This window comes from Pseudopipra pipra, chromosome 30 (genome assembly GCF_036250125.1).
Source record: "Pseudopipra pipra isolate bDixPip1 chromosome 30, bDixPip1.hap1, whole genome shotgun sequence".
NCBI classification, from domain to species: domain Eukaryota; kingdom Metazoa; phylum Chordata; class Aves; order Passeriformes; family Pipridae; genus Pseudopipra; species Pseudopipra pipra.
This window is the reverse complement of record NC_087578.1, coordinates 1,860,715-1,876,950: the sequence shown is the minus strand read 5'-3', so window position 1 is coordinate 1,876,950 and position 16,236 is coordinate 1,860,715. Positions and strand designations below refer to the sequence as shown.

At 71.8% G+C, this 16,236-nt stretch overlaps 3 protein-coding genes across 4 annotated transcripts; all 3 read left to right on the top strand.

The window, feature by feature from the left end:
• The first annotated feature begins 975 nt into the window (after window positions 1–975).
• ZC3H10 (zinc finger CCCH-type containing 10) lies at window positions 976–3,093 on the top strand. The gene is made up of 2 exons (XM_064638876.1): window positions 976–1,082; window positions 1,585–3,093. Exon 2 carries the CDS (start codon window positions 1,605–1,607, stop codon window positions 2,790–2,792), a length of 1,188 nt encoding a protein of 395 aa, XP_064494946.1. The 5' UTR covers window positions 976–1,082; window positions 1,585–1,604; the 3' UTR covers window positions 2,793–3,093.
• Window positions 3,094–3,437: 344 nt separating this feature from the next.
• ESYT1 (extended synaptotagmin 1) lies at window positions 3,438–12,410 on the top strand. The gene is given in 32 exon segments (XM_064638864.1): window positions 3,438–3,728; window positions 4,959–5,000; window positions 5,353–5,487; window positions 5,588–5,661; window positions 5,767–5,839; window positions 5,918–6,007; window positions 6,094–6,149; window positions 6,231–6,354; window positions 6,425–6,601; window positions 6,855–6,937; window positions 7,024–7,072; window positions 7,398–7,487; window positions 7,597–7,689; window positions 7,785–7,856; window positions 7,931–8,017; window positions 8,443–8,592; window positions 8,666–8,797; window positions 9,167–9,344; window positions 9,455–9,536; window positions 9,624–9,672; window positions 9,759–9,848; window positions 10,137–10,232; window positions 10,322–10,393; window positions 10,471–10,557; window positions 10,642–10,755; window positions 10,757–10,789; window positions 10,858–11,006; window positions 11,108–11,200; window positions 11,275–11,406; window positions 11,490–11,595; window positions 11,694–11,743; window positions 11,861–12,410. Coding segments are annotated over 32 exon segments (3,168 nt in total). The 5' UTR covers window positions 3,438–3,452; the 3' UTR covers window positions 11,895–12,410.
• Window positions 12,411–12,965: 555 nt separating this feature from the next.
• Window positions 12,966–16,118, top strand: MYL6 (myosin light chain 6). Of its 2 annotated transcripts, XM_064638888.1 has the most exons (7): window positions 12,966–13,067; window positions 13,331–13,358; window positions 14,321–14,464; window positions 14,544–14,717; window positions 15,301–15,378; window positions 15,489–15,527; window positions 15,898–16,118. In XM_064638888.1, exons 1-6 carry the CDS (start codon window positions 13,065–13,067, stop codon window positions 15,515–15,517), a joined length of 456 nt encoding a protein of 151 aa, XP_064494958.1. In that variant the 5' UTR covers window positions 12,966–13,064; the 3' UTR covers window positions 15,518–15,527; window positions 15,898–16,118. The 2 variants fall into 2 exon arrangements, with proteins under 2 accessions (XP_064494958.1, XP_064494957.1); XM_064638887.1 differs by lacking the exon at window positions 15,489–15,527.
• The last annotated feature ends 118 nt before the right edge of the window (window positions 16,119–16,236 follow it).

Below are 16,236 nucleotides of genomic sequence, written 5' to 3'. Positions count from 1 at the left end.
CCTCACTGGGACGGTGTGGGACTGGGGACACTGGGAGAGCCAAACCAGCGTGGCACTGGGGGTACTGGGACAGTGTAGGACTCTGGGGCACCGGGGTCCAGCCCCCCCGTACCGGCTCTAACGGCCCCTCCTTCTCTCCCGCAGTGGCGCAAGAAGCGAATGCGCAGGTACGTGGGGACCCCTGGGGGGACCCCTGGGGGGACCCCCGGGGCTCGGGGGGGCTCCAGAGGGTGGTCTGGGGGGTCCCGGGGGTGACGCCACCACCCTGTCCCTTCTGTCCCCAGGCTGAAGCGCAAGAGGAGGAAGATGAGGCAGAGGTCCAAGTGACCGACCCCGCTGGGGCCGCGGCCCGGGGCCGTCTCGGTGACACCCTGGTGACACGCCGGTGACCTCCCGGGGCCGCGGGGGTCCCGCTGGGCCGGGCCCGTTCTCTCTGCTCTGTAACGGCCGCTGTGCTATGAATAAAAGCTGGTTATTAGAACAATGTGTGGCGGCTCCGGGAGGCTGGGACCGGGGAGCCCCCGGTAACGGGGGCACCGGGACGGCGGGAAGGGGCTTCTCTGGCAACGAGAGATGGGAGCAGCGCGAGGTTCCTCTTTTAACGGGGCCGGTGACCGGCACCGGGGCTCCTCCGATAACAGGGCAGGTGGGGCCGGGGGCTCCTCCGGGAACGGGGGAATCCTCCGGTAACGGGACTGGCAGCCGGCGCCGTGAGCTGGGACCGGGGGCGGCCGGAGCAGGGCAGGTGACACCGAGACCTGGATGTGGCACCGGGGCCGGGAGGTGACATCGGGACCGGGGTTTGGGATGGTGTGACAGGACCGGGAGGCGACACCGGGGCCGGGATTCAGGGGGGTGTGACGGGGCCAGATGACACCGGGACCGGGGATTGGGGAGGTGACGCCGGGGTCTCCCCGCGCGGTGGCGGCTGTCGCGAGTGACGTCACGGTGACGTAGTTCCGGCGCGCCGCCGCGCGGGTCCTTCCGGGCCGCCCCGGAAGCGGCGCCGAGCGGGTCCCGCCCGCCGCCGGCACCGGCCGCGCGTTCCTGGCGCCGGAGGCACCGCGGGGACGCTGCGAGCGGTGAGTGTGGGCCCGGGGGGAGGGCGCGCTCCGCCGGGCCGGTCCCTCCGCCCCCGCCGGGCCGCGCGGGTGTCCGTGCGAGTCCCTCCCGGAGCGCCCCGCGGGGCTGTCACGGGTGAGGGCCCCGCACCCCGGGGCTTGGCGGCACTCGGGAGACGCCGGTGGCACCGGCAGCCGCGGGGAGCGGCAGTGAGGGGCGGCCCGGGGTTCCCTCCGGGGCGGCGGTGGCGCTGGGAGCGGGCGGGGGCTGAGGGGACACCCGAGACATCCCGGGGGCACCGGAGGGCACCGGCGGCTGTGGGGGAGCTCCCGGGCCCTGCTGCCTCTGCGCCGTCTCCGCGGCGGCGCCAGTGCCCTGGGGCGGGTGATTCCCCCCGGTCCCGGAGCCGCTCCCGGTGCCTCCCTCACCCCGTCCCTCTCTCTCTCTGTTCCCGGTGCTCCGTGGCGGGTGTTCCCCTCCGCCGGCTCCCGGTGCCTCCCTCACCCCGTCCCTCCCCCGCAGCACCCGGAGCTGCCCCGAAGATGCCGGACCGGGACGGCTACACCAACGGGAGCGGCGGCGGCGGCGGCGGGGACGAGGTGGGTGCCAACGCCGACGACATCTGCCGGGACTTCCTGCGGAACGTCTGCAAGCGCGGGAAGCGCTGCCGCTTCCGCCACCCCGACATCAGCGAGGTCACCAACCTGGGCGTGAGGAAGAACGAGTTCATCTTCTGCCACGACTTCCAGAACAAGGAGTGCGTGCGCCTCAACTGCCGCTTCATCCACGGCACCAAGGAGGACGAGGACTGCTACAAGAAGACGGGGGAGCTGCCCCCGCGCCTGCGCCAGAAGGTGGCGGCGGGGCTGGGGCTGTCGCCCGCCGACCTGCCCAACAGCAAGGAGGAGGTGCCCATCTGCAGGGACTTCCTGAAGGGCGACTGCCAGCGCGGGGCCAAGTGCAAGTTCCAGCACCTGCAGCGGGACTACGAGTACGAGGCGCGGGGGCGGGAGCAGGGGCTGGGCCCCGCCGGGCGCCGCTTCGAGCCCTTCGACGGGCTCCTCTACGACCCCGACCGCTACGACGAGCACGAGCCGGTGCTGAAGCGGCGGCGGGTGGAGGGGCTGTACGAGACCTACGAGTACAGCTTCGGCAGCCCCCGGGCCGTGGAGTACCGGCTGCTGGAGGAGGAGAACGTCCTGCTGCGTAAGCGCGTGGAGGACCTCAAGAAGCAGGTGAACAACCTGCTGGCCACCAACGAGGTGCTGCTGGAGCAGAACGCGCAGTTCCGCAACCAGGCCAAGGTGATGACGCTGAGCTCCACGGCCACGGCCACCGAGCAGACTCTGGCGCCCACCGTGGGCACCGTCACCAACTATAACCACAGCATCGCGCAGACGCACACCACGCTCAGCAGCCAGGCCCTGCAGCCCCGGCCCGTCACCCAGCAGGATTTGGTGGCCCCCGCCGGCGCCCAGGCCGCCCCCCCCGCCAACGCCGCGCCCCCCATGAACCCCGAGATCGCGCCGCTGTCGGCGGCCCTGGCGCAGACCATCGCCCAGGGCATGGCCCCCCCCGTGTCCATGGCGCCCGTGGCCGTGTCGGTGGCGCCCGTGGCCGTGTCCATGGCGCAGCCCCTCGGGGGCATCACCATGAGCCACGCCACCACCCCCATGGTGACCTACCCCATCGCCTCGCAGAGCATGAGGATAACGGCCATGCCCCACTGACCCCCCGCCCCGCGGAACTGAGCCCGGGGGGCAGCGGGAGGACGGACGGACACACGGACCCTGCGCAGCCTGTGGACGCTGGGGGCTCCCACGGGGGCTGTGGGTGCGGGACCCCCACCTTGGTCTGGCACCCATCATGTGGGGAAACCTCCTTGGGGGCGCGGGGGGTTGTGGCTGCTCCCCCTGGAGCCTCGGGAATGGACACGGCCCCCTCGGCGGTGCCAGGACTGAGTCCCGTGGCAGGGGCGGCACCGGGGCTGCGCTGGCCCTGTAACATTTTCAGCTATTAAAAAACCCCAAACCACACGGTCCCGGTCGCTGTCCCGGGGCCCCCGGGGGGGGGTTGGTACCCCCGGGAAGGGCCGGGGGACCCTCAGTACCGGGGAGACGCGGACACGTGACCTCGGTCACGCCCCTCGCCTGAGCCACGCCCACTAATAAATACGGGCGTGGCGGGGGTCACACGTGACTCCCCGAGGTCACGCCCACTGCGGAGTGGGCGGTGCTGGGGGTTGGCGGGCGGCCAATGGATGGTGCGGGGGGACGGGGGGCGTGGCCGGGTCCTGTCCCGGGTCAGCCAATGGGTGAGGCGCGCGTGCCGTGGGCGTGGCCCGGCGCTGCCGGGGGCAGAGCGGGACCGGGACCGGGAGCGGAGCGGGGATGGAGCGGCGGAGCGGGAGCGGCGCGGGGCTGGCGGCGCTGGGCGCGCTGGGCCGGCGGCTGCTGTGGGCGCTGCCCGCCTACGCCGCGGGGCTGCTGGGGCTCGGCGCGGGCGCGCTCGTGCTCGCGCTCGCGCTCTACGCGGGCTGGCGGCGGCGGCGGCGCGCCCGGGAGCGCGGGATGCGCGCGGCCGAGCGCCTGCAGCGCGACGAGGAGGCGGCGGTGCGCGCCGCCGCCGCCGGGCTGGGCGCGGCCCGCGGGGAGCTGCCGGCCTGGGTAAGCGGGTGCTCGGGGCCCCGCCGCGCCGTTATCGCCCGCGGGGGCGGCGGCGGGAAGGGCTCGGGGAAACCCCCCCTCTGCAGGGCCGGGTGCGACCCCCGGACCCCGCACCGCGTCCTGCCCCGGGGCCGGAACCGCATCCCCCTGGCGGGACCCCCGGACCGGGCACCGCGTCCTCCCCTGGCCCCGCTGGCGAGCGCCCCACCTGTATCGTGCTGCAGACCCCGCTTGAGACCCCCGGGGTCCCCCAGGATCCCCCCTCATCATCCTCCCGCATCTCCCCGGGTCCCACTGCCGCGGACACTCCCCCCCTCTGCTGCGCTGCGGACCCCGCTGGAGTTCCCCGCCGGGCGGGACCCGGGGCTGGGCACCGCATCCCCCCCGGGCCCGGGCACCGCATCCCCCCCGGGCCCGGGCACCGCATCCCCCCCGGGCCCGGGCACCGCATCCCCCCCGGGCCCGGGCACCGCATCCCCCCCGGGCCCGGGCACCGCATCCCCCCCGGCCCCCGCCGCCCGGTCCCGCCTTCTGCTGCGCAGCTTCCCCAGCTTGGGCTTCCCCCGGGCGGGACCCCCAGGGCCGAACACCTCGTCCCCCCCGGGCCCCGCTGCCGGGACCCCCCTTGGGCTCCGCGCCGGGCGGGACCCCCGCCCAAGGCAGCGCATCCCGGGCACTCTCTGCAGCCCCCGCTCTGGCGGGACCCCCGGCGGCCGCACCGAGCCCCGCTTCGAGCTGCCGGCGGTGCGGGACCCCCGGGGCCGGTCCCTGCCCGCCCCCCTGAGAGCCCCCGTGAGCACCCCCCGCGCGGGGTCCCCTCGCTCCATTCCCGCAGCGGGGTGAACCCCCCCCGGTACCGCCCGGGGCCTTCCGGCATCGCCGCGGCCGGGCCGTGACTCACCGGGCCCGGGGGGGCCGTTTCCTGCCCGCCCGCGGATGGGGCGGGTGGAGGGGGGGGCGCAGAACCCTCCCCGCGGTGCCGGAGGGGTGGGGACCCCCTTTCTCGAGACCCTCTTCCACCGAGACCCCCCCCATCCTTTCGTGACCCCCCGGAACGGGCAGAGGTTGGGCCGAGCTGGGGGGGGACGGGGCTGGGCGGGGTCCGGGCTGGGCGGGGTCCCTCCGGCAGGTCGGGGAAACCGAGGCACGGGGCTGGGAGGGGCCGTGCCCCCCCCGGCCCCCCGGGCTCACGGCCCCCCCGGGCTCACGCCCCCCCGCCCGTGTCCTCAGGTCAGCTTCCCGGATGTGGAGCGGGCGGAATGGCTGAACAAGGTGAGGCGTCCGTCTGTCCGTCCGGCCCCGCACCCTGCCGTCTGTACAGCCCTCCTGCATCCCTCCCGGCACCCCTCTAATCCCCACTCCTGCATCCCTGCCTGCATCCCTCTGTCCCTCCCTCCCTCCCTCCTTCCCTTAATCCTTCCCTTAATCCTTCCCTCCCTCCTGCATCCCTCCTTCCTCCATCCATCCCTCCATCCCTTCACCCTTCCACCCATCTCTGCCTCTGTCCCCCCATTCCTGGTGTCCATCCCCCATTCCCAGTGTCCATCCCCCCATTCCTGGTGTCCATCCCCCCATTCCCAGTGTCCATCCCTCCATCCCGTGTCCGTCCCTCTGGCTCTGGCAGGTCCTGGCCCAGGCCTGGCCCTTTTTTGGGCAGTACATGGAGAAGCTGCTGGTGGAGAACGTGGCCCCCGCCATCCGCGCCTCCAACACCCACCTGCAGACCTTCACCTTCACCAAGGTGGACATGGGGGAGAAGGTAGGTTTGGGTTTGGGGTTGGGTTTGGGGTTGGGTTTGGGGTTGGGGTGCTCCCCCCGGTTCCCCCCAGGCTCTCCCGCTCACCTCTGCCCCTCCCCAGCCCCTCCGTGTCCTGGGGGTCCGGGCTCACCCCGGCACCCACAAGAAGCAGATCCTGCTGGACCTCAACATCAGGTGAGTGGTCGGAGCCACCCGTGTGGTGAAAGCACCAGGTCTCAGCCCCCTTGCTGGGGGGCCCAGGGGGTGTCGTGGTGAGGCCCCCATGTCCTGTCCCCACAGTTACGTGGGTGACGTCCAGATCGACGTGGAGGTGAAGAAGTTCTTCTGCAAGGCAGGGGTGAAGGGGATGCAGGTGAGGGGGGCCCTGGGGGTCTGGTGGGAGGGGGTCAGGGCCCCGGGGGTGTCACCTCTCAGCGCTGCCCCCCCCCAGCTCCACGGGATGCTGCGGATCATCCTGGAGCCCCTCCTGGGGGACGTGCCCATCGTGGGGGCCCTCACCATGTTCTTCATCCGGCGCCCGGTGAGTGTGGCCGTGTCCCCCCCAAAGGACCTGCAGGACAGGGTGGGGGTCCACAGATCCCTCACCTGACCCCAACCCACCCCCAGACCTTGGACATCAACTGGACAGGGATGACCAACCTGCTGGACATCCCAGGGCTCAGGTGAGCCCCGGCCCTGCTGCGGGGGCTTCCCGGCCCCCCAGGCCCAGCCCCCCCGACCCCCCGTGACCGTACCCCCTCCAGCTCCATGTCGGACACGATGATCATGGACACCATCTCCTCCTACCTGGTGCTGCCCAACCGCCTCCTGGTGCCGCTGGTGCCCGACCTGCACGAGGCCGCCCAGCTCCGCTGCCCCCTGCCCCGGGTAAGGGCTGCCCGGGGGGTCGGGGGGACACCCGGGGGTCCCGCCCCCCCCGGCTGACCCCCCCGTGCAGGGGGTGGTGCGGGTGCACCTCCAGGGCGCGCGGGACCTGCGCTGCAAGGACCGGTTCATGGGGGGGCTGGTGGAGGGCAAGTCGGACCCCTACGCCGTCCTGCGCGTGGGCACCCAGGTCTGCACCAGCCGCGTCATCGACGACAACCTCAACCCCACCTGGGACGAGGTCTACGAGGTGAGACCCCCCCGGGGACCCCCGGACCCTCCTCATGGCCCCCCCAGAGCAGCCGGGCCACAGAGCCCCCCGTGTCCCCCCTGACCCGGTTGTGGGGGGCACAGGGACCCCTCTGGGTGTCCCCGGCTGGGCTGTGGGGACAGGAGCACCCCAATCCCACCGGGCTGGGCAGGAGGACCCCCGGGATGTCCCAGCCTGGCCCTGCCGGGCGGGGGCACCCCCGTGTGTCCCCCCAGCTGAGCCTGTCCCCCAGTTCATCGTGCACGAGGTGCCGGGGCAGGAGGTGGAGGTGGAGCTGTTCGACAAGGACCCCGACCAGGACGATCTCCTGGGCAGGTGAGGGGGGGCCGGACCCCCAGCCTGGTGATGGGGGGGGCTGCTGCCCCCAAACCCCCCAGCTCACGGGGTCTCCTGCCCCCCAGGATGAAGCTGGATCTCGGGGAGGTGCTGAGAGCCCGGGTGATGGAGGAGGTGGGTGCTGGGGGGTCAGGATGGGGGGTCCTGGATGGCAGGATGAGGCTCGGGGTCTGGAGGGGAGGGGTCCTGGAGGGTCAGGGTGGGACTGGGGAGATGGAGAGGAGCTGGGAAGGAGCGATGTGGGATGGGGGCCTGGGCAGCGGGAGGTGGGTGCTGGGGGGGTGATGGAGGAGGGGGTGCTGGGTGGGGGGTGATGGAGCAGGTGGGTGCTGGGTGGGGGGTGATGGAGCAGGTGGGTGCTGGGTGGGGGGTGATGGAGGAGGGGGGTGCTGGGGGGCCGGGGGTGCTGGGGGGCCGTCCTGACCCCCCCTCCCCGCAGTGGTTCCCGCTGCAGGAGGGGGGTCAGGGCCGGCTCCGCCTGCGCCTGGAGTGGCTCTCCCTCCTGTCCGACGCCTCCCAGCTGGACCAGGTGAGGGGGCTCAGCCCACGGACGAGTTTGCTGGGGCTCAGCTGTCCTGGGGGAGGGGAAATGGGGTGATCCTGCCCCGTTTGACCCCCCCCTTGGCACATCCCCCCAGGTTCTGGAGAGGAACAGGACGATCGTGGCCAAACCCGACCCCCCGTCCGCCGCCATCCTGGTCGTGTACCTGGACCGGGCCGAGGAGCTGCCTGTGGGTGGGGGTCTGGGGGGGGCCAGGGCTGCCAGACCCCTGTCCTGGGGGGGTCAGAGGTGTGGGGCCCCCCCCAATCCCCTGTTTGTGCACAGATGAAGAAGCCTGGGAAGGAGCCCAACCCCGTGGTGCAGATCTCGGTGCAGGACGTCACACGGGAGAGCAAGGTGGGAGGGGGGTCCCACCCCCGGGGGGGCTGGAGGGGTTTGGGGGGCGGTGGGATCTGACCTGTGCCCCCCAGGTGGTCTGTAACACCGCAGCCCCCGTCTGGGAAGATGCTTTCCGCTTCTTCCTGCACGACCCCAGGAACCAGGACGTGGATATCCAGGTGAGACCCCCAGCCCCGTGTCCCCCCAACCCCCGAGATCCCCCAGCCCCGTGTCCCCCCAACCCCCAAGATCCCCCTGGCCCTGCGTCCCCCCACATCCCCCGAGATCCCCCTGGCCCTGCATCCCCCCACATCCCCCGAGAGCTCCCCAGTTCTCCAGCCTCTTGTCCCTTCATATCCTCCCAAGTCCCTGTTCCTTTTTCCTCCCCAAATCCTCCACCTCCCCTTCCCCTTCTCCTCCCTTTTCCCCCCTTTCCCCATCCTATTTCCCCCACCTTTTCCCCCTCCTTCCCTCCTCTTTTCCCCCCTTTCTTCCCCCCTTTCCCACTCCTTTTTTCTCCCCCTTTCCCCCCACCTCTTCCCTCCCACTTCCTCCCATTTCCCCCCGTTCCCTGCGCCCCCCAGTGACCCCCCCGTGCCTGCAGGTGAAGGACGACCCCCGGCAGACCCCGCTGGGGTCCCTGTCCGTGCCCCTGTCCCGCCTGCTCCAGGCCCCGGAGCTGACCCTGGACGAGCCGTTCCCGCTGCAGCGCTCGGGGCCCGGGAGCCGCCTGTTCCTGAAGCTGGTCCTGCGGGTGAGGGGGGCCGGGGGGGCCGAGGGAGGGGCCCTGCCCCTGCCCACCCCCCCGCTGACCCCCAGACCCGCAGGTGCTTTTCCTCGACGCCCCCGAGGGTGGAGTGTCCCCCCCCGCCCCCCCGGGGCAGCCACAGCCCCCGGCCAGCACCGAGAGCCCCCCCCGGCCCAGCCAGGCCAGCCCGGACCCCCGGTTTGGCACCGAGGTGGGGAGGGGATGGGGGGTCTGGGGGGATTCACCAGGGGGGGCAGGATGGACAACAGGGGCTGGGGGGTCCTGGGGGGCAGGATGGGGGTCCTGGGGGGAAGGATGGGGGTCCTGGGGGGAAGGATGGGGGTTCTGGAGGGCAGGATGGGGGTCCTGGGGGGCAGGATGGGGGTCCTGGGGGGAAGGATGGGGGTCCTGGGGGTCAGGATGTGGCTCAGGGCCCGGGGGTGGTCCTGGGAGATGGGTTGAGGGGTCCTGGGGGGCAGCGTGGAGGGGTCCCGGGTGGGAAGCAGGGTCGGGACTGGGGGGTCCGGGGGGGCCAGAGGGGCTGGCAGCCCCTGCCAGTGGCCGGTGGTCCCGTGTCCAGCACGTGCTGCGGATCCACCTCCTGGAAGCCGAGAACCTGATCGCCAAAGACAACTTCTTCAAGGGGGTGGTCCGGGGCCGCTCCGACCCCTACGCCAAGGTCCGGGTGGCCGGGAGGGTCTTCCGGAGCCGAGTGATCAAGGAGGAGCTGAACCCCCGTTGGAACGAGGTCTATGAGGGTACCGGGGTTCCCATCGTCACCCCCGTGGGCAGGGGAGGGTCCTGGGGTAGGACTGAGGCCCGGGGGGCTCGGGTGGGACCCCCCAGGTGACCCCTGTCCCTGCCCAGGTGATCGTGGACAACGTCCCAGGGCAGGACGTGGAGTTCGACCTCTTCGACAAGGACGTGGACAAGGACGATTTCCTGGGCCGGTGGGTGCGGGGGGGGTGTGGGGGGTGCTTGGGGGGGTCAGGGGGCTGTGGGGGACCCCCAAAACCTCACTGTTTGTCCCCCCCCAGGTGTAAAGTGCCCCTGAGGCGGGTCCTGAGCAGCCGCATCGTGGATGAGGTGGGAGAGGGGCCTGGGGGGCTGTGCTGGGGTTGGGGGGTCACCAGAGGGGGTTCACTGAGGGGGGGCTCTCCCTGTCCCCCCAGTGGCTGCCCCTGGAGGAGGTGAAGTCGGGGCGGCTGCACGTGAAGCTGGAGAACCTGGACCCCCGGCCCAGCACCGCCCTCCTGGAGCAGGTAACGGCCCCCCCAGCTCTTGAGGGTGTGGGGGGGACACTGTGGACCCCAACCTTTGTCCCCACGGACCCCAACCTTTGTCCCCATGGACCCCGACCTTTGTCCCCACGGACCCCAACCTTTGTCCCCATGGACCCCGACCCCCAACCCCATGTGTCCCCGTCCCCACTGACATCCCCCCCTCTGCTCCCCCATCCCCATCCTCCTCCCCATCCACCCCCATTCCCGGTCTCCTGGGGGTCCCCACGCCACGGAGGGACCCCCAGCCCACCCCCCCGTGCCCCCCAGGTCCTGCACACCAACAGCCTCCTGCAGCCCGCCCGGGGCGAGGAGCTCTCGGCCGCTCTCCTCTCTGTCTTCGTGGACCGAGCCGCTGACCTGCCGGTGAGTGGGTGCCCTCCCCTCGGCCTGGGCCCCCCAGGATGCCCCCAAATGTCCACAGTGCCCCCATCACCCCCGTCCTGCCCCCCCAGCTCCGGAAGGGCTCCAAAGCCCCCTCTGCCTTCGCCAGCCTGGCCGTGGGCAACGTCTCCTTCAAGACCAAGGTAGGACACAGTGGGGGGGGCTGGGGGGTGTTTAGGGGGGGGACCGGGGGGTCTCTCACCCCTTCTCGTCCCCCCAGACCTGCGCCCCATCCGCAGAGCCCACGTGGGACGAAGGCTTCTCCTTCCTCATCAGGCGGCCGCAGGAGGAGTCGCTGCAGCTGCAGGTCTCTGCCCCCCCGGGGTGGGGGTCCCGTCCCTGCGGCCCCCGGGGGTCCCGCGGGGGGGTCCTGAGCTACCTGTGCCCGCAGGTGAAGGAGGAGGGGGGGCAGCCCCTGGGCACCCTCAGCCTGCCCCTGCCCCAGCTCCTGGCCTCGGAGGGGCTGGCTCTGGACGGATGGTTCCCGCTGGCCGGGGGGGGGCCCCGGCACCCAGATCCTGCTGCGGGCACAGCTGGGGGTGAGTGGGGTCCCGGGTGGGGGGGGGGTGAGGTGAGACCCCCCCTGACCGCCCCTCTCGCCCCCCAGGTCCTGGTGTCACAGCAGGTGGAGGCGGCGGCCGGGGGGGCCCTGGAGGGGGGGGACACGGACCCCCAGCCCGCGGAGGAGCGCGGGGAGGAGGAGGAGGAGGAGTGTGGGACGGGGGGGCTGCGCCAGCGCCTGCCCCCCAAGGACAGGTGGGAACGGGGGGGGCACGAGACCCCCCCGAGCATTCAGCCCCCAGCCCCACATTCCAGGGAGGGGGGTCTTTGGGGGTGCTGACCCTCTGCCCCCGCAGCCCCCCGGAGCCGGCGGAGGGGCCCCGGGTCCAGCTCACGCTCTGGTACCACCGGGACGAGAGGAAGCTGGTGGCCATCGTCCACGCCTGCAGGTGAGGCTGGGGAGGGGGGCTCGGGGCTGGGACCCCCGGGCTGGGACCCCCCTCTGAGGCCTGACCCCCCCCAGGGAGCTGCGGGCGGCGGCGAAGGAGCTGCCGGACCCCTACGTGTCCCTGGTGCTGCTCCCCGACCGCAGCCGCGGCACCAAGAGGAAAACCAGCGTGCAGAGGAGGACCCTGAACCCCGACTTCAACGAGAGGTGAGGGGAGTGGAGGGGGCCCTGTGCCACCCAGTACGGCCCAGTACAGCCCAGTACGGCCCAGTACAGCCCAGTGTCCCCAGGTTCGAGTGGGACCTGTCCCTGGAGGAAGTGTCACGGCGGAGGCTGGAAGCTCATGTCAAATCCACCCTGTCCTTCATGACCCGGGAGAAGGAGGCGCTGGGGAAGGTAGGGGGGGTCCGGGGGGGTCCGGGGGGATCCAGGGGGGGATTTGAGGCGGGTCTGGGGGGGTCCATGGAGCCCCCTGAGCCTTTGCTCTCCCCCAGCTCCATCTGGACCTGGCGCAGGTGGACCTGTCCGAGGGGGGATCCCACTGGTGAGTGGGGTTGAGGGGCTGTGCCAGAACGGGGGGAGGGCTCGGGGGGGTCTCTGGGGTGGGGAGGACCGTGTCCCTGTGTCCCCCCCACACCCCCTCACCTCTCCCCCCGCACAGGTACGAGCTGCAGGATGAGCGGAGTGGCCCCTAGAGAGGGACCCCCGGCCCCAACCAGCCCCCCGTGGGGGGGACCCTCGGGCTGCCGCCGCCCCCCACCCCCGCCAAGCCCCCGCCTCGCCACCGACCAAAGACGGGCCGGGCCGGGCCCCCCCCCGCGCCCCCCCCAGACTGTTACGAACCTCGTGCCTTTGCCCCCCCCGAGGGCCCCCCGGCGTTTGGGGGGTTGTGTTCCCCGGGTCCCCCCCGAGGGGACGCTTCTTAGAGCCGCTGCTGCCACCGCCGGGCTGCCCCCGGGATGTCCCCGGGATGTCACCGCCCGGACCCCCCCGGGCTGTCACCGCCCGGCCCCCCCGCGATGCCACCGCCAGGCCGCTGCCTTGATGCCACCCCCGGGGTGTCGCCGGGATGCCACCCCCGGGCCGCCATCGGGACGCCACCGCCGTGCCACCGGGATGTCACCGCGCTGCCACCGCCGTGCCACCCCCGCGCTGCCCTCCCAGGGCTGCGTCCCCGTCCCCCCCCGCGCTAATAAAGGAGGGAGGACACAGCGGCGGCTTCGCGTGTTCCTAAAGGGGGTCCCGGGGGTTGAGGGTGTCCCGCAGGGGTCCCCCGTGGGGTCCGGTCACGGGTGCCCTCCGTGGGCCGTGGGGTGTCCCCTTGGGATGCCCTCACTGGGGGGCCCGTGAGGGGGGTTGGTGTCCCCTGGGGGATCCCCCGTGGGATGTCCCTGGGGGGGGCAGGGTGTCCCCCGTGGGATGGGGTGTCCCCTGGGGGGTCCCCCGTGGGATGTCCCTGGGGGGGTGGGGTGTCCCCCGTGGGATGGGGTGTCCCCTGGGGTGTCCCCCGTGGGATGGGGGGTCCCCCGTGGGATGGGGTGTCCCCTGGGGGGTCCCCCGTGGGATGTCCCTGTGGGGGGCAGGGTGTCCCCCGTGGCTTGGGGTGTCCCCTGGGCTGTCCCCCGTGGGTTGGGGTGTCCCCCGTGGGATGGGGTGTCCCCCGTGGGGGAGGTGCCCCCCGTGGGGTGGGGGGGGTGTTCGCTCCATGCCCATCTATAGACAAAACATTTCCCCCCCGGGCAGGAGAGGGGGCGTGGCCTCCCGTTTCCCCGCCCCCTCATGAATAATCCCCGCCCCCGTTACCGGCGGTGACGCCGCGCGCGGTGACGCCCGAGAGCGAGGAGAGAACGGGAGCGGCCGGCGCCATGGTGGGCACCGGGAGCGGCTCCGGGAGCGCGCCGGGAGCGCCCCGGGAGCGGCGGGGGATGCAGGGGCGGAGGGGGATGCTCGGGCAGAGGGGGATGCTCGGGCGGGGCGGGGTTGGAGGGGGGTCGGGGCGGGGGTCGCCCCGGGGGATGGGGCGGGGGCGCGGGGGGCACCGGGCGGGCTCGGCGGGCACCGGGCGCGGGCGGTCGCTCCATCGCCCCCGGGGGATGCCGGTGCCCGCTGACCGCCGCGCTCTCCCCCGCAGTGCGACTTCTCGGAGGAGCAGACCGCGGGTGAGTGACCGGCACCGGGCACCGGGAGCGGCACCGGGAGCGGGGCTGGACCCGCCCCAGCTCGGGGTACCGGGAACGGACCCCCCCGGACCGGCCCCGCCGCCCCCCCCGCTTCCTGCGCGGCCGCGGGCGGGGCCTTTTCCCGGGCAAAGTCCGTCCCGGGCGGGGCCGTTCGTTCCGGGGGAACGGGGGGATGCGGGGCCGGGCCCGGGGGCTGCGGGCCCGGGGATGCGGGACCGGGACCGGCACCGGGAGCGGAGGGTGTCCGGGCCCCTCCTGCGCAATTTGCCCTTATATGGGCACAGCCGCCTCGGCCGCGCATTCCTGCGGGGCGGGGCCGCGGATTCCGGAGCGCTCCCGGTTCTCCGGGACCCGCCGGGGGCTCCCGCCCGGCCCAGGCAGCATCCCGGGGAGCGGCCCGACCTGCATCCCGGCCGGCGTCGGGTTCCACCGGGAAACGGGATCCCACCGGGAAACGGGATCCCACCCGAGAACGAAACCCGACCCGGAGCCGGAGGGGGGGGCTGGGAGTGGGGTCCCCGAGGTGCGGGGTCCCGGGGAAGCGGCTGTGGGGTCCCGGAGGTGTTGAGTTCCAGGGATACAGCGGGGTGGGAGGGCCGGCGGTGTGTTGAGGGTCCCGGGGGGGCTGACACGGGGGTCCCACTGCTGGTGGTCCTGAGGGCACTGACACGGGGGCATCCTGGTGCATTGGGGGTCCCGAAGGTGCAGAGTCGGGGGTCCTTTTGCCGCAGGGGTTCTGGTGGTGCTGATGCAGATTCTGGAGGTGCTAAGTCGGGGGTCCCTGTGCCCTGGGGGTCCTGGTGGCGCTGACAGGGGGGTGCCCACTGTGTTGGAGATCCCAGCAGTGCTTATGTGGGAGTCCTGGCAGCACTGACACGGGGGGTCCTGGCGTGTTGGGTGTCCCGGGGGTCCTGGCACCGCTGACACGGTGGTCCTGGCAGAGTTCAAGGAGGCCTTCCAGCTCTTCGACCGCACGGGCGATGGGAAGATCCTGTACAGCCAGTGCGGGGACGTGATGCGGGCGCTGGGCCAGAACCCCACCAACGCCGAGGTCATGAAGGTGCTGGGCAACCCCAAGAGCGATGGTGAGTGGGGGATCCCCCTGTTCCCTCCCCCCGGGCCCCTGGGACCCCCCAGCCCTCACACACGTGCCCCCTCCCACAGAGATGAACGTGAAGACGCTGAACTTCGAGCAGTTCCTGCCCATGATGCAAACGATCGCCAAGAACAAGGACCAGGGGTGCTTCGAGGACTACGTGGAGGGGCTGAGGGTCTTCGACAAGGAGGGCAACGGCACCGTCATGGGCGCCGAGATCCGCCACGTCCTCGTCACCCTGGGTGAGCCTCGACCCCCCCGCCAGACCCCAAACCCTGGTGTCTCAGGGAAACCAGATCTCACTGGGAAACGAAACCCAGCCTGGGCCAGAGAGGGGGGTCTGGGGGGGCTGAGAGTGGGGTCCCCCAGGTGTTGGGTTCCAGGGATCCAGCGGGATGGGAGGGCTGGCGGGGGGGCCCTGGTGCTCTGGGTGGTCTCGGTGCAGCTGACGGGGGGTCCTGGTGCACTGGGCATCCTGGAGGTGCAGATTCAGGGGTCATTTCGCCCTGGGGGTCCCAGTGGTGCTGACACGGGGGTCTCAGTGCCCTGAGGGTCCTGACGGCGTTGACGTGGGCATCCTGGTGCCTTGGAGCTCCTGGAGGTGCTGACATGGGGGTCCTGGTGGCACCAATGCAGGGGACCCCCTCAGGGACCCCTCAGCCATCCCTGAGGACCCCCAAAGCCCAGCCAGCTGCAGGGATCCTGTCAGCTCCCACCACCACCGGGATGATCACAAGCCCCAGGCAGCCCCCAGGACCCCCTGCAAGGCCTGGGGACCCCCAGTGTGTGTCCCCCCCACCCCAGGGTGACACAATTGTCTCTCAGGTGAGAAGATGACGGAGGAGGAGGTGGAGCAGCTCGTGGCCGGGCACGAGGACAGCAACGGCTGCATCAACTACGAAGGTGAGGGCTGGGGGTGGGAGGGGGGTCCCAGGGGTGCTGGGGGTCCCGGGGGGGGTTCGTCCGTGAGCACACTCCCTCCCTGACCATCATGTCTCCTTCCTTCCTCCCAGCGTTTGTGAGACACATCTTGTCAGGGTGACGCCGCAGGGGTAACGCCTCCCCCCGCCCCCTCCCTCAGTTACTCCAGTTTTTTTTTTCCTTCCTTTTTTTTTCCTGCCCTGGTGTCTTTTTTTTTTTACTAAAAAAAAAGAAAAAAAAAGGCCGCCTGGTTTGCGCTCTCGCCCTTGGTGCAGCCCCCACTCTGCTGCCCCCCCGCATGTCCTTCTGCATGGAGCCCCCCCTGCGCCGGGGCCGGGACGTGGGTGCTGCTCTGGGGGGGCTGCAGGAGCCCCCCCCTCCTGACCCCCGGGTTCTCCCTGCGCTCTTCAGCCGTTTGACTTTGGTTTTCCTGCCTCTCTCCGGGATTAGGGACAGGGGGGCCGCCAGACTCCTCCTCACCCTCCTCTCTTCTCTCCACAGAGCTGGTCCGGATGGTGCTGAGTGGCTGAAGACTCCCCCTACCCCCCCATGTCCCCTCCCCCCCACTCGGTTTTGTGCCTTTTTCCTCATTTTCCTGCCACAGCCACCACATCCCCACATCCCCACTGTCCCACCCCCTCCCCAAACGCCCCCGGCCCTCCCTCGGCCCCATCGGCTAAATTATTGCTCCACAGCATCAAATAAAGTCTCAGAACGTTGAATGTGACCCCCTCCCCTCCTCTTGTGTCCCCCCCAGACAGATCCAGCACCACGAGGCTGTTTCTTCCCGCCCCAGGGACTTGGAATTTTATTTTTATTGGTTTTTTAAAAAAAGAAAAG